Genomic DNA, 13707 nt, shown 5'->3' with positions numbered 1-13707 from the left:
CTCCTGTGTTGGTCCACCTCCCAATTATAAGAAGCAACCTCTATTCAAATGATTCATAACGTACTGCGTAGCTTTGTCTATTTGCGTTGTCTCTCCTTCCGCCTCCTCTCCCACTCAGCACGCTCCTCTTCGTCACTGCCGCTAAACTCAGCATCGTCATCACTCTCATCTGGAACGTCAAGCACAGCACCCTGGCTAACCGAGTTATTCACGTTGATAAAGTCTCCTGCGTTTTGGTTCGCATATTCGTGCTTCTGAATAAGCTCGCGGAGTTCTGTGTTGGTGGGATCAACGAGCTGGTATGGGGTGAGGCGAGCCTTGTTCTTGACGCGGGTGCTTGAACCTGCCTCAAGCATCATCTCGACGAGGGCGTTACCGAAAGGTCGCTGGGCGGGAGGCTCCGAGTTTATCCATCTAATGACAGTGTGAAGCGGTGTGTCGCCTTCCTGACGGTTTACAGGATCGCACTCAAATTCTGGCTGGTCGAGGAGATGATCGATGATTTCGTCTAAGGCGGTGGGGTTAGCTCGTTTGAATTATGCGTTGTGTGTATAGGCAAGTGTGAGGCGCACAATTTCCTCGGGAGGCGGCTTCGTGGTAGAGATGGTTGCCCATGACGGTTGTAGTCTCGTTGAGGAGCTTGGAGATTTCGGCGTCGGTCTTGTCCTCTAGGCATTCGTCGAGAAGATCGACATTGTTGCGACGGCAAGCTTCGATCAGGATTTCCTTGACGGAAGCGCCCTAGTGAAACAAAAGTTATAAGTAACATATTCCATAACTCTGAACAAGGTAGGAGGTACGACTTACATCGTGTTCCTCGTCTCCGGCCATGTTCAGATTCCTGACTATCAAATTCCAGTCGCGGGAGCGGGGTATGAAACGACCGACAGGGTCGACGATGACGAAAGTCGGTGTTGAAGATCTGATAAGAGATTCAACAGAGAAGCCGCAGAACCCAAAAGAGATTTTTAGGGTATATCTGTAGCTTAGGGGAGGTGAGAGGAAGTTTGGTAACGGCCAAGAATCATGTACAGTTTCGATTTGGTTTGAAGTATTCCGTCAGGCGGTGTTTGGAGGGGCTGTTGAGAGAGTGGAGGGCTGATGCTGAGACAGACGCCTAAGAAGGTACCCAACCTATGAGCTGTCTTGTGCCCGCGGAAATGGCGGGGAGGATGGCGCTAAAACAGCAAACAGCCGCCAGCCACAGGTAGCAGGTGGGTGACAGAAGAATTGTCTTCCAAGACTTAGGCTACTATAGAAAAGTAGCGTAAGTGCTAGTCTAAGCTGACATAAAGTGACTAAATAATTTCGTCTCTCATGCTTAGTAGGTATAACAGCCAATTGTTCTAATACCTGAGTGATCGGATAACCTGAGAGGTGGGTAGGTAACCCCACCAGCACCTACTGTACAGTGCAATACTGACCCAGAAATGGATAAGCACATCGGGTCCAGTAGTACCCGCTTGCCTCATGGAACCTTGTCGTTGGCGAAAATAAAAAAAAGTTACACTTCCAAAGTTCATACTGGCGCTCAACGAGATTACCCAACGACCACTCCCGAGCGCAAGAGCGTTCCTTTGCCACATTTCAGTGTGATTTGAGGTTGACCCCTCCGGCAGGTCAAAGCTTGGGCTCATCTCAGTTGAAGTCGCCTACCTACATCCACTGAACTCTAGCTATCGCCAACACAGCTGTGCCTTGCACAGTAGCCCACCCTTCCTTCCTCCTACATCCGACCGCACATTTCAGTGTATATTACACGCGCGCAGGATAGACCGCCATCATGTTGCTCTGTAAGACTCATTGACCTTAGATCGATATGTATATTCCATACTAATTAATCCAACTTCTAGTCTGCCCCCATTGCGCAAACATCCTCACCGTCTCCCTTACAAACACGCGAACCAACCGCCTAGAGTGCCGCACATGCCCCTTCGAACATCACATTACCGAGCCCGTCTTTTCGCGAAGATTGTATGAGCGTGTCGAGAGAGAAGATGTCTTCGGTGGACCCGGTGCCTGGGACAATGCGCAGAAGGGTCCTGCTCAATGCCCTGCCGATGGATGTGATGGCGATGAAGCTGCATTCTTCCAAGTCCAGATTCGCAGTGCTGATGAACCCATGACAAGCTTTTTCAAGTGCATGACGTGCGGTCATCGGTGGAGAGAGAATTGAGCTCAGAGGAAGATTTTCTTTGGGCTGAGAGTTGGTGGGTTGGTCTTTGTATGCGAGGAGAATCGGAGTTGGGTCATAAAACATTTGTATTCTTCACAGATTCAGTCAAGAATAATGCCTTTAGTCTCAAGGCACCCATCGAGCAGTCTCGAAACAGTCGTCTGTGGGATTGGTCTTCTTTCTTCTTCTTCTTTGTGGCGGCAGCCTTTTCGTTTTCGCCTCGGATTATTAGATTTCGGTAGCAATGTTGCCGTGTTGATGTCTCTCTCTGGGTATCTTTTTGTGTCTCGTGTCTTCCTGTGTATAACGTTTCGATTTCGTAGAACAGTCTAGCTCTCACGGTGCCATTCGATAGAGGCTTTCATACCCTCCTCCATCAGTGCCCTTACGACATCAGGGCTAATAATCTGTTGCCGGAATGTCTCCTGCTGAAGGAGTTCGAGGTGTCGTAATGTCGGACCGGGGTATGTCAAATACTTAAGATAAGGAGGCTTGCTCCAATATTGAAGGTAGGCAAGGTATGCGACAAAGGCGGGCTGGCTGAGAAGTTTCTGAGATGCCAGGTGGTTGAGGTAGGCTGGGTTCGCTAAGGATTGTACAAACTGTGCAAGATCAAATCTTAGCTATATGTGTACATAACTGAGAGTAGGGTAAGAGCGAACCTCGAGTTCAATCTCAAATCGCGAATAACCACCGTATTTAGGCTCTTGGTCTACTTGCGCGGGTATGGGTGCAGGGGCAGGAGATCCCATTGACACGTCTTGAGAGGCTTCTGCTGACATGTTCGAAGGGGCTGCTGGATCTGAAGAAAATGACAATTCTTAAAGTCTGCTGACGCGGTTGTGGATGGCGATGCGCGTGAGGTGGATTAATCGGAGGAGTGTGCTTGAGGTAGGTAAGGTACTAAGGCAGGTTGTGCAGATCCGCATGGAAAGGACGAGGCCCACTTTCTACTATCGACGTCAGCGTGAGCTCTTACAAAGCTCATGCACCTCACCTATAGGTAACCTGAATATCAATGTCAACTTCAATCTTTCCCAGTACCTACCTAGTAGGTAATTTACCATAATTGACACTCTGTAATACTTTATGCAACACACTTGGAATTGAATCATCTCGCTTTTATGCCGTTGAGTCAAGCGCAGATACATACACTTTGACTAACAATACTCCATTATAAGGCGCCAAAATAAAGTAGCCTAGAAGCTAGTCTAAGCTGGCATAAGGTAACCAAGTTATTTCGTCTCTTATGCTTTTCGAGGTCAATTCTTCTAATACTCTGAAGGCGTCTTGCACTCGATATTCAACACTACCACGATCATCATTGCAACTACCAAGATGGCTGAGGCCCTTGGACCGAAGCACATCAAAACTCGCATTCTCATTATTTCCGACACGCATGGCACTGAACCCAAGCCTAGAGACGGGCCCAGTACCGATGATGAACTCAATAAAGAAGATGTTGCACGTACGGTTACAGGTTGGAGAGATCCTTTGCCAGAAGTCGATGTTGTTATCCACTGCGGTGATCTCACAAAACGCACCACGATCCCTGAGTTTGAGGCAACCTTCTCCGTTTTGCAATCTATTAAGGCACCCCTGAAGTTAGCTATTGCAGGCAACCACGACACCGCACTCGACCATGACTACTGGATCAACAAGTTTGGTGGATCGAAGGAAACTCTGGATAACGTCGAGACTATTATTCGGAAAGCTGAGAAAGATGGCGTTAAATATTTGACAGAGGGTGTTCACCAGTTTGCCATGGCGAATGGTGCCCTGCTCAAGGTGTACGCAAGTCCCTGGACTCCTGCATACGGCGGTTGGGCTTTCCAGTACAAAAACGGTCACGACTTCGATATCCCTCCAGGGATGGATGTGGTTTTGACCCATGGTCCTCCTCAAGGTATCCGCGACTTTGCAGGCGTTGCGGGGACTCACGCTGGGTGTCCAGATCTCCTCGCAGCCGTCGCCCACGCTAAGCCCAAGATCCACTGCTTTGGGCATATTCATGAAGCGTGGGGAATGCACTATGTGACCTGGGATGGAGATAAAATCAACGAAGATCGATCGCGACAGGTTGGGCTTAAAGGGCTGCGTCCTGGAAAGGTAACACAAGACGATGAGATGGCAAAGATAACTAGGGCGAAGCTCATCGAAATGAGCAAGCAAAGAGGGGCATATCTTGACTTGACCCAGGAGGATAGTTGCATAATTCCCGGCGAGCAGACGTTGTTTGTGAATGCGGCTATCATGGACATCAGGTATAGACCGATACAGCTGCCATGGCTTATTGATGTTAACTTGGCCCCTCAGGGTCAGAAGAATTAGCCCTCAAAAGCATAAGAGCCGAAATGATTTGGTCACTTCATGCTAGCTTAGATTAGTACTTGGGCTACTGGTAGCCTAAGCCTTAGAAGATAATTCTTCTGTTACTCACCTCCTTGGAAAAGGCTTAACCGTCTACTCAAGCATGATTCGAGAGCTGGCTGCAGCATGGATGCCAAGGAATAGTTTTTGTATCATGCGCGATCGGAATAGAACGAGTGTCTAATACCTAGGTACTAATTCATTACTATGGATGCTAGACTAGCTGATTCAGTTCTATTACTACTTTTTCCATTGCTAAATGGTAAGCTTATCGTGCCACTAAAAACCCAACACCTGAGGACAGAACAGGACAGAACAACATTATATCCTTCGCAATAACGCCAGCTTGGTAGCTTTCCCAAAGAAAATGTTCCGTCATCATGTTGCATTATGTACAGACATTGAGGCTCTTACAAAGCAATGGCGGCAGCAATAGCAGCGATGAGGCCAAAGGCAGGTCCAGCAACAGCGGCAGCCGCGCTACCAGCGTCAGTGGGAACGCTGCTAGCACCGCCGCTGCCGCTACCGCTGCCGCCACCTGAGGTTCCTGTGGGTGTGGTGGCTCCTCCAGCTCCGCCTTCCGTGGTCTTGGTCATAGTTCCATTGTTGGGGCGGGGAGTAACAGGAGGGATGGGCTTCTCCTCGGGGATGCTGGAGAAGATGGCGGGAACAGAGGCAGAGCCAGTGATGGAGGTGTCGATGCTGACAGTGACAGAGCCCAAGCTCTCTGTGGGAGCCACGGTGGTGGAGCCAGAACCGGCGGAGGCGGCGAAAGCCTTACAAGCCTCAGAAGCAGCCTGCTGGGCCTTGACGAGGTCCTCGATCTCGCAGGCTTCGGTCAAGCAGGGAGTGATAATGGGCTGGAGCTTCTTCTGGAAGCCGGACTCGCATTGGCAGGCAGTGTCGTCGAGCTCGCAGCCGGCCTTGGGAATGTATTCCTGAAGACATTTGAGCTGTAAAGGTTAGTCAATGTACTGCCATGCTACTATAAGCATCCATTGTGGATAGGCTCTGACTTACAGCACACTGAGGCTGACCACTGAGGTCCTGAGCGGCGACAATGCCGGCGGCAGCGAGGAAGAAAGCAGCCTTCATTTTGATTGAGGTGTGTAGGTTTGGTTACTGAAATGATTGGTATATGTAAAGCGAGTGGGCTTCAAGTGATCTGAAAGCAGCGAGAATGACTCCAAACGAAAGCGGGTTGATGAGAAGCTATAGAAGACAAGACATGGAACAGGGAGGTCGGCTGTGCCTCTTTATAGATAATCAAACAATCCATCTGGGCTGCAATAACAGACACAAGTTAAGTCCCGAAGGCTCGATGCCGTGCCATGCCTTACCTTACCTGATCGAGGTAGAAAATCTAGTGGCTGGTCTACGAATACAGGCTAACTGATGATTGCCTCGATACATTTTAGTCGTTTTTGCCCCTGGACTCGGACTGGATTGGACCCCTGGCAGCCCGTGCTTGAAACCTACAGTATGGATCATTGAACCAATCAGATTACATGCTACCGCCTGGGCGCTGGTTCTTCAGAGCTCTAGTGGTCTGTCTATCAGGTTCTTCAGAAGGGTCCTGTCGTATCATGACAACTCCCGGAATTGTCAGGTGGCATAGTGCAATGTTCAGCAACTCTATTGTATTGCCGCGCCTCTTTGCAGACGCAATTATGTGCTCGGTATTGCTGCTCGGGAGGTAAATTGAGTTTGGCTTTTAAGTTAAGTTGACCAGGTAGGTACCGTAGACAGTCGAGGTTAATAAAACTGTTGTGTTCTGTCCTCTTCCTTTTTGTGCCGGTTGCCGTTTTGGAGGCTGCGTCATGGCGTTTCTTGGTATGCATGCAGCCATTGCAGATAGGTACATACAGTTAACAGTACATGCCTCTGCATTGGATGTTTTAACAGGAGGGGCTTGAGGGGAGGGGAGACTAAAATGGTCTTACTAGGTACACCTGAAGCCGAGGGAGAGAGGCCCAGGCTAAACTACCTAGAGAGCGCCCGGTTCATCGCCCCGGACAACCTTGCCAAAACATCAACTGATGAACAAGAAAGGATAACCTTAAGTCCTATCAACTGTTAAGGTTTTCCTGTTGCCATCCATCAAAAAGTCAAAAGTCCATCGTTATGGTTTTGGTCTGTTTACTATTGAGATTCCTTGATCTTATCTTGACTGAACCAACACATATAGCCGCAATCAGCTAGAGAGGAAAACAGAAGAAGAAAAAAGAGAGAATCAAGCGCCACGGATGACATGCCTTAGTCTTAGTCTTAGTACCCGTCCTGCAAGACTGTTGGGTATGCAGGCTGGCAGGTATTCAATATTGGCAAGGCTGGTACTCAGTAGTGGTAGTGGTAGTGGTAGTGTGGCAGTCAGTTGAGTGAGCTTACTTGCCGTAACAAAGAATAATCAAGTTGATTCTCAATTACTGCTCTCTCTCTCTCTCTACTCTTCTAGACGACTCATCTACCAACGTCAGCTTATACCCCTCCCTCTCTCTCCTGCATGCGTATGCGCATGCGCATGGATGCGACTGCGTTGTGATGTAGAGGCGGGCAGCGGTACTGAAGCCCCCAACAGACAAAGACACTTACGCGTCAAAGTGGCTCACTAAGGTAGGTGGGATTTCCACAGCTCGTGGTGTGGCTGCTTAACCTACCAAAGTCCCCCTCTATACGGATATTCCTACCTCCTTGTTTTCTCTATGAAGATCGAGAACACATTCAGACTATTTTTACGCTATTGGTGGAAGTTGGTTTCTATTTCGGGTAGGTGCTTATGTTCGTTACAACACCACGAAACAAAACAAAGCAAGCAAAAACGATGCAACGCTTAAATGAACGAATTGTTTGCTTCTTGGTGGCTGTTTCTTCGCTTCCTAGCTCTGCCTTAGGTCCTTCAACATCATGATGTGCAGTGTCAGATCAGCATCGCATTCAAGGTGCATTTCGTATCCCGAGTAACACAGCCATGTCCCCTCTAAATCAGACGACCATGAGACGGTACATAACATCATTGGATATAACCAGGATCCTGACGATGCTGTTTTACGCGCCAGCCTGTCGATATAGATGATCAATCCATGTGCTGTCAACCCCGGAAATGGTGCAAATACTATGGCCACGTAATGAAGGCAATAGTATGTACCGCATTCGTACTCAATCTCTCATGTCTTTGACGCCCTGGCAATGCGTGTCCAGCACCTCCAATTCTCCGGCCAAATAGAAGCCTTATGAATGACGATGAATACTCCCTATCCCAAGATTTTATTAATATACCTATCTAGGTATGTAAGTGCTTCGAGGTACGGGATATGCACATGCACAGCTGAGGCATCAGAGAGATACCGTTTACGGTTCCAAACTAATTCATACAAGCCCGCCCTCGAACCCCGGATAAACCCAATCGCCTAATTCGATGACTCAGTCAACATAAAGTACATCCAGTGGCATCCATAAAGCAACACAACATTTCCCCTTTCCGCACTTCCGCTGTCTCTCCCGTGGTACCGATCCATGGCGCCGCCTTGCGTGTTGCGGAACAAAAGCTTAGCTAGCGCTAAGATTTTGCCAAGATACTTTGCCGAAATCTGGAGTTGGCATGGTAATTGTTTGTACAACGAAGCTCCAATCCAAACAAAGCGTATATCATCACCTTTGCGAAAAAGTCACAGCTCCAAATCTCGGGTAACCATTTCCAAGTTTTCAAATGTAAGTGTAGATTGTATATAAGCTCCGTCCTATCATGAATCATCATCCCATCGAGGCCGGTTCATGATGATAGGTCTCGCTGCATCCCATGGCCCTCGTATCTCGTTCTTGTACTTCTGAAGCCCGATCAGCCACCAACTGCAGCCTCCTGTGGCCAGTATAGCAATAAATACTCCAACTATCATGCCCACGAGTCCGCTCTTCCATGGCCATCCATCCGTGCCGCTAGCATCGCCAAGTATAAGACCAACCCCAAAGCTTGCTCCCAGTACCAGTAAAATAGCCGAAAGTATATGAAAGCGCCAGCTGCGGTGCCGTAAGTAGCGTCGAAAGACCGGAAACAATCCAAAGACTTCAATGCTGAAAAGGGTCAGGCTAAACACCTGTTTGGTAGAGGGCAGCCGACTAGCTAGCACTGTCGATGCCATGAGCGCAGCATTGGTGGACAGAGATGCTGGGAATTTGGCGCCTACTCCGCCTGAGTAGTCGAAAAAGAAGATGTTGATTGCGAGCAGCCAGAAGGACATGGCCCATATGCTGTCACTCGATGTTGACTTTGTAAGCGATTTAAGTATAGGGCTGAGTCCGAGCAACGTGCAGTATATAAGGATCGCCGATTTAATAGTCTCCATTCGTTGTCGATACCTATTTTCTTCTGGCAGAAGCGGAGGTGGTAGTTCGGGAAGATGTTCCTGACTGGCTCGCGGAGTGTGGGCGGCACCACCGGCCAAGGATGTATTCGAAGTTGATTGCGCTCGATGCATCATAGCTGGCGCGTGTAGATTCGTTGTCGAGCTCGCCGCCGAAGGGACGGCAGATGGCGTGGCGGTCGACGGTGCGGATTCAATCCGGAGCGGAGTTGGGCGCCGGATACTGCCTGTGCGGGTCGGCCGTCTTAGACTGCCGGTGCGACCAGCCCTACCCATTACATTCGCAGCCACTCCAAGGCTTGGATCGTCGGGCTCCTCAATTTCAGATAGCCAACGTTCCCACAGAATCCATCCCACAAATGTAGCGAAGCTACTCCAGCTTGTCACAGCAACAGGGGAGACGCGCTCCTGGTTTATGCCGACAAAGCAAACAACGAATATAATGACAGAGCATACATGCTGCAGTATGACTGTGGAGTCGGCAACAAGAGGCCAGAAGTCGTAGGGCTTGAGTCGAGGATTGCGCTGGAGGTTCTCGAGAAAGGTAGCTTGATCGGTATAGTTATCAGGATCTAGAGAGTGGATGGGTATGTTAGCTGAGGCTGTTCCTTGAAGCATCTATACGGCGTATACATACACGACTGCTTCACCCACATCAACTTCTTCCATGGACGTTTGCGCCTTCGGCTTCGACCTCGCGGGCCTCTGGGAGGCGACACGAAGGCATCGTCAGGGGAAAGATGCGAACGGCCAAACCCATGAAGGGTGGAACGTTCTAACGAGGGGAACGGCGTCTCGTCGTCGGTGGGGGATGGCATGCTATCGAGAAGGCATTGGAGGCGTCTGGGGTGTCGACTGGGACTTGTAGCTGGGCCCGTATCTGGACCTGGACTTAGTCTCTGGCGCGAAGATGTTGGGGGTTGTGTCTGAGATTGACAATGATGCCAATTGACATTGACAGTTGTCACGAGTGGGTCATCGAGGGCTAGCGGGCTTGGAGATCGTGCTGCAGCGTTTCCCGTCATGGAATGGATCAGTTGATTGATTGATTGATTTAAGCGCGTCCCGCTGTAAGTATGTATTGTACGTACTGTGCTGCAGTGTAGGTCTTACTGTACAAAGAGCTCCGCTCGGACATTTGATATATGACGGGCTGTGACTTCTTCTCTCGTATCACATTAGCATGTTGGATGTTGGTGATTGATATGCGGGTTGCTTTTCCCCCCCTCTCAAATCATGATGTTCAACAGGTAGGTACGAGGTAAGTAAGCAAGCAAGCAGGAACCACCTACATTGCACCTGCTGCCGTGGCTGCCCAGGTGGACAGGTGGGGTAGGTGCAATGCAATGCCTTCGCATTTCTCTATGAGCTTCCTTTTTGGAGTGCAAACCAAAGAAGTGAAGTATTTACCTGTAAGTACCTGTGGGTATTCTCTACCTTTGCTTCAAAATCATATACATACCGCTCAACAGGTATATTGCAACATTGGTCAATCTACCGTACAATGAAATGCGGCACCAAAATAGCATGATCTCCATGTGGAACTACCCTACAGTTTTGACTCGCTTATCAAGTACCTTATCTCTGCCTTCACAATATTGCAGCGCAGCCCAATCCAACAGTCGAAAGTTGTTCACCAGAGAAGCTGCAGCTCCGGCGGCTATATTTCAAAGCTCTGATAAGATTGGGAACTGAAGTGATCATGTCGCTGATATGCAGATGCAGATGCACACCGATGTTTCAAATCCGCCGCCCTACGGCACACCCATCATCTCATATTCCATTCCAATATCGAGCGCATTGCCGCCCTTCCCTCGCCTGTCAACCATTTTCCTGTCCATCCTGACCCAAACAAGAAGTTGGTTCAATATGGCTCGTACAGTAAGCACCGTAGGCACGCAGAATGCAAGCCTTGCTTTCTGTCACATTGATACAATTACCTACTTATGCACCTGGGCCAGGAAACTCTCGTACATCAAACCTTCGAGTTTCGCAGCCAGTAAAGCGAGGCAGCCTTCCCGATCTTGACAGATCCATTTGAGAAATGAAAAAAACGTGGTCTCGGGACCACATCTACACCTGCTGATACATTTCGACCGACAAGATTGATCACCATGATCGCAAATCACGAGCGTGGAAATAGGGTCAGATCTCGCTACCAATCACATCCCCAACTTGGTAAATGCGTTCATGTTGGTCAGTCTCGAACCAGACCCTCGGCTCCCCGGCACCAATCGCGTACTATCCCGCCTCAACTTTACGGACTCCACACGGGGTTACCCGATATCCCTTGCAGGTTCAAGCCCTCCCGCCTCACTTTAAGTACCAAGCTCCCGGGTCCAATACTGGGAAGTCCAAGTAACGAGATGCTTCGTTGTACTCTATATACTCAATGTTACAGAGAATCGAGATAATGTGGTGCTCTGGCTTAGGATCAGACAGGAGCCAGCGAGTCATATCCACTTCTCTCGTGCATATTGAGCTGAACGCAAACATGCTCCGGGTTCGCTTGTAGACCCACGTTCCCGGATAACCTCCCATGTCGGACAATACATACAATCGACATGCCTAGCGTAGCACGATTGCTGTATTGTACAGTACTGTACAGTATGCTGGGCGGTCACCTCTTGATGTGACAGTGGACAGACTGTACTTCATGCTGAGCCACAGCCTAATACTCTGCGGATTTACCATTGCGTCGGCCATGCCCGCCAGCTTTGTGTCGCATGCAGCCTTGACTAGGATAATCTATCACAGCTCAACCCACATCAGACCATGAACCAAGACAACTTACCAATACTACCTCCAGATCGGCGAGATGCCTCGGGTCTCAAGACCAATGCAGTCCACTAGTTGTTCTGCTGACCGCACGACTGTGCACTTGATGTAATCTGCAGCACAATTAGGAAAGAAAAGAAGGTTAGAAAACATACTCGACGTCAAGATCACAGACGACCGGGAAAAAGGGCCGGCGCGCTGCGGCGTTGACTAGCTTTGCTTTTTACAAGACAGACAGGCGAACAGGAAGCGCGCAATGCTCGATAAAGTGTGATCGTCCACTAGACGTCTTGCACCATCTGCGCTCACCCTGGTCTCATCACCATTTCCTCCCTTGGAGAGCGGTCTCATTGGTAGGCTGACCGAGGGAGCCAAATCCACCATGCAGTATGCTGCTATCGAACCGCTCCAAGGCGGTGTCGGTGAATCATCCCGGTTCTGGTAGACAGTGACATTGTACAAGCATCACGTCCGACGATGCCTTCAAGAGGATCAACTATTTTCCCCGCCCCGGATATACCGCAAACGGTCATGGTCCCCCCAACATGTAGGTATGACACCGTTTCCGTCTGTCCTCGTGAGAACCCCTGTGCTGGGATTTGGCACTACATACCCGACGTGGGTGGGATCAAAGCCGCTGCTCATACATGCGTACGTACCTCTTGGTTGGTTATAAACCTCGATGGTCTCCGTCGAATCGTCTTTTCTGGAGACAATATCACCCGTTCACCATGGTAAACATGTCCTCGTCTTCGGCACATGACTTTTGGACTGTGGTCTCGGAACCATCAATTTCGTCCAAAACGAGCTTTACTTCTCTACCTCCCGAACTTCGTCTCAAGATATGGTCGCGGGCCAACGAGCCTCGCATCGTTTTATACGGTGACCTGGTCCAAGGGAATGGGTCTTGTCCGTTACCTACTGTTACACAAATCAATGCCGAAGCGCGAGATGAAACTCGACTGGGGTATGAGCCAATAGGCCGCGGATCGTTCTTGGACTTTTCTAAAGATATTCTTGTTTGCGACCATAAGATCTCAGACCAGGTAACGGATCAGTATCTAGACGAACTCGCACCCCGGATCAGACGCATGGCCTTCTGGGATTGCTTTCCCGATGACAGTCAAGTGCAAGTACCTCATCACTACTCCATCTACCTATCGGCGTGCTATAACCAGCGGGGGGACTTTGGCAGAATCGAATTTGACAGGTTCTGGTTCCCCAACTTGGACGAACTATGGATTGTGAAGGTGGGAGACATTGACCCCCACTGGAAAATTCCTGTAAACAAGCAGGCAACATACGAAACGCGGCTGAAAGAGCTGGCGAAGCAATTCAGGTATTGGGTAGATGATGAGATCATCGAGATGGCTCCTCTGGACCTAAACGACCCCGAATCGCATGCAGTCCTCCATGAGGGCCGCTGTGGGAAAGAAGACTGCCACCAACTGAACCGAGGACTTACTAAGATGGTGTCCAAGGTTGTCTTTCTTGATGGGAAATACAAGGCTCCCGATGACGGCCAGAAATGGGTCCAAATCTTCCCCTGGCGAACGGGCGAAGAGACTGGGGACCAAATACACGCGAGCGGGTTGAGGTGGGTAGTTATTGAGCGAATCCTGACCTTCAACCTATATCGCGAAGCATGGAGTGAAGGAGGAAAGGAAATCAGACGACGCAGACGACTGACTTGAAAGCAAGAGCTGGACAAAATCTATCAGGGACTATCGCAGTATTCTCTGACACACAACTATATGTGAAGAGACGAACCGGGTGCCATTGAAGGTAGTCAGCCACGAGTTTGGAAAAATGGAGGAGCGAGAGCTCAAGCATGAAGCGAGCTCGAGACACACAGCCAACAATCTCGACCCACGAAAACGTCGATTGGTCACTACATGCTGCGCAGATCAGGAGTTATCATATCAAGCTCTAACGCAAATGCGGTGAATCAGTACTCAAATATTCGATTACCATAGACATACTAAGGTATGTCACTTATTATTAATAAATATCTGATTCGGTTAC

The 13707-nt window shown here is 49.4% G+C and overlaps 7 protein-coding genes across 7 annotated transcripts; 3 read left to right on the top strand and 4 right to left on the bottom strand.

Annotated features, from left to right (window-relative positions):
• Window positions 1-77: 77 nt before the first annotated feature.
• B0J16DRAFT_320452 (uncharacterized protein) lies at window positions 78-831 on the bottom strand (the record flags this gene model as incomplete). Its single annotated transcript, XM_046125572.1, has 3 exons — window positions 78-508; window positions 573-741; window positions 808-831. 3 exons carry the CDS (start codon window positions 829-831, stop codon window positions 78-80), a joined length of 624 nt encoding a protein of 207 aa, XP_045983317.1.
• A 952-nt stretch (window positions 832-1783) lies between these two features.
• Window positions 1784-2176, top strand: B0J16DRAFT_384728 (transcription factor S-II-domain-containing protein; the record flags this gene model as incomplete). Its single annotated transcript, XM_046131449.1, has 2 exons — window positions 1784-1793; window positions 1854-2176. 2 exons carry the CDS (start codon window positions 1784-1786, stop codon window positions 2174-2176), a joined length of 333 nt encoding a protein of 110 aa, XP_045983316.1.
• A 329-nt stretch (window positions 2177-2505) lies between these two features.
• On the bottom strand, window positions 2506-2958 carry B0J16DRAFT_384727 (SOH1-domain-containing protein; the record flags this gene model as incomplete). The annotated part of the gene is made up of 2 exons (XM_046131448.1): window positions 2506-2778; window positions 2839-2958. 2 exons carry the CDS (start codon window positions 2956-2958, stop codon window positions 2506-2508), a joined length of 393 nt encoding a protein of 130 aa, XP_045983315.1.
• A 226-nt stretch (window positions 2959-3184) lies between these two features.
• B0J16DRAFT_138860 (Metallo-dependent phosphatase-like protein) lies at window positions 3185-4737 on the top strand. Its single transcript, XM_046121852.1, has 2 exons — window positions 3185-3402; window positions 3462-4737. Exon 2 carries the CDS (start codon window positions 3515-3517, stop codon window positions 4505-4507), a length of 993 nt encoding a protein of 330 aa, XP_045983314.1. The 5' UTR covers window positions 3185-3402; window positions 3462-3514; the 3' UTR covers window positions 4508-4737.
• Window positions 4732-5909, bottom strand: B0J16DRAFT_372455 (uncharacterized protein). Its single transcript, XM_046130475.1, has 2 exons — window positions 5567-5909; window positions 4732-5499 (listed from the first exon to the last, which is right to left on the bottom strand). Exons 1-2 carry the CDS (start codon window positions 5639-5641, stop codon window positions 4957-4959), a joined length of 618 nt encoding a protein of 205 aa, XP_045983313.1. The 5' UTR covers window positions 5642-5909; the 3' UTR covers window positions 4732-4956.
• A 2371-nt stretch (window positions 5910-8280) lies between these two features.
• B0J16DRAFT_138814 (phosphatidylinositol N-acetylglucosaminyltransferase-domain-containing protein) lies at window positions 8281-10089 on the bottom strand. The gene is made up of 2 exons (XM_046121851.1): window positions 9542-10089; window positions 8281-9476 (listed from the first exon to the last, which is right to left on the bottom strand). The coding sequence occupies exons 1-2, from the start codon at window positions 9927-9929 to the stop codon at window positions 8287-8289; spliced, it is 1578 nt and encodes a 525-aa protein (XP_045983312.1). The 5' UTR covers window positions 9930-10089; the 3' UTR covers window positions 8281-8286.
• Window positions 10090-12422: 2333 nt separating this feature from the next.
• B0J16DRAFT_320446 (uncharacterized protein) lies at window positions 12423-13376 on the top strand (the record flags this gene model as incomplete). Its single annotated transcript, XM_046125571.1, has 1 exon — window positions 12423-13376. The coding sequence occupies one exon, from the start codon at window positions 12423-12425 to the stop codon at window positions 13374-13376; it is 954 nt and encodes a 317-aa protein (XP_045983311.1).
• Window positions 13377-13707: the final 331 nt, after the last annotated feature.

This window comes from Fusarium flagelliforme, assembly GCF_020744385.1.
Source record: "Fusarium flagelliforme strain FIESC 12 MPI-CAGE-AA-0113 chromosome Unknown B0J16scaffold_4, whole genome shotgun sequence".
Classification (NCBI taxonomy): Eukaryota; Fungi; Ascomycota; class Sordariomycetes; order Hypocreales; family Nectriaceae; genus Fusarium; species Fusarium flagelliforme.
Note: the sequence above shows the minus strand (reverse complement) of the source record. Positions and strands in the feature narration are given on the sequence as shown.

Coding starts and splice junctions, on each gene's coding strand:
- B0J16DRAFT_138860 (XM_046121852.1), top strand. CDS start 3,515: ATGGCTGAGGCCCTTGGACCGAAGCACATCAAAACTCGCATTCTCATT.
- B0J16DRAFT_372455 (XM_046130475.1), bottom strand. CDS start 5,641: ATGAAGGCTGCTTTCTTCCTCGCTGCCGCCGGCATTGTCGCCGCTCAG. Junction 5,500..5,566: donor GTGGTCAGCCTCAGTGTGCT/GTAAGTCAGAGC, acceptor TAACCTTTACAG/CTCAAATGTCTTCAGGAATA.
- B0J16DRAFT_138814 (XM_046121851.1), bottom strand. CDS start 9,929: ATGACGGGAAACGCTGCAGCACGATCTCCAAGCCCGCTAGCCCTCGAT. Junction 9,477..9,541: donor GATGTGGGTGAAGCAGTCGT/GTATGTATACGC, acceptor TCCACTCTCTAG/ATCCTGATAACTATACCGAT.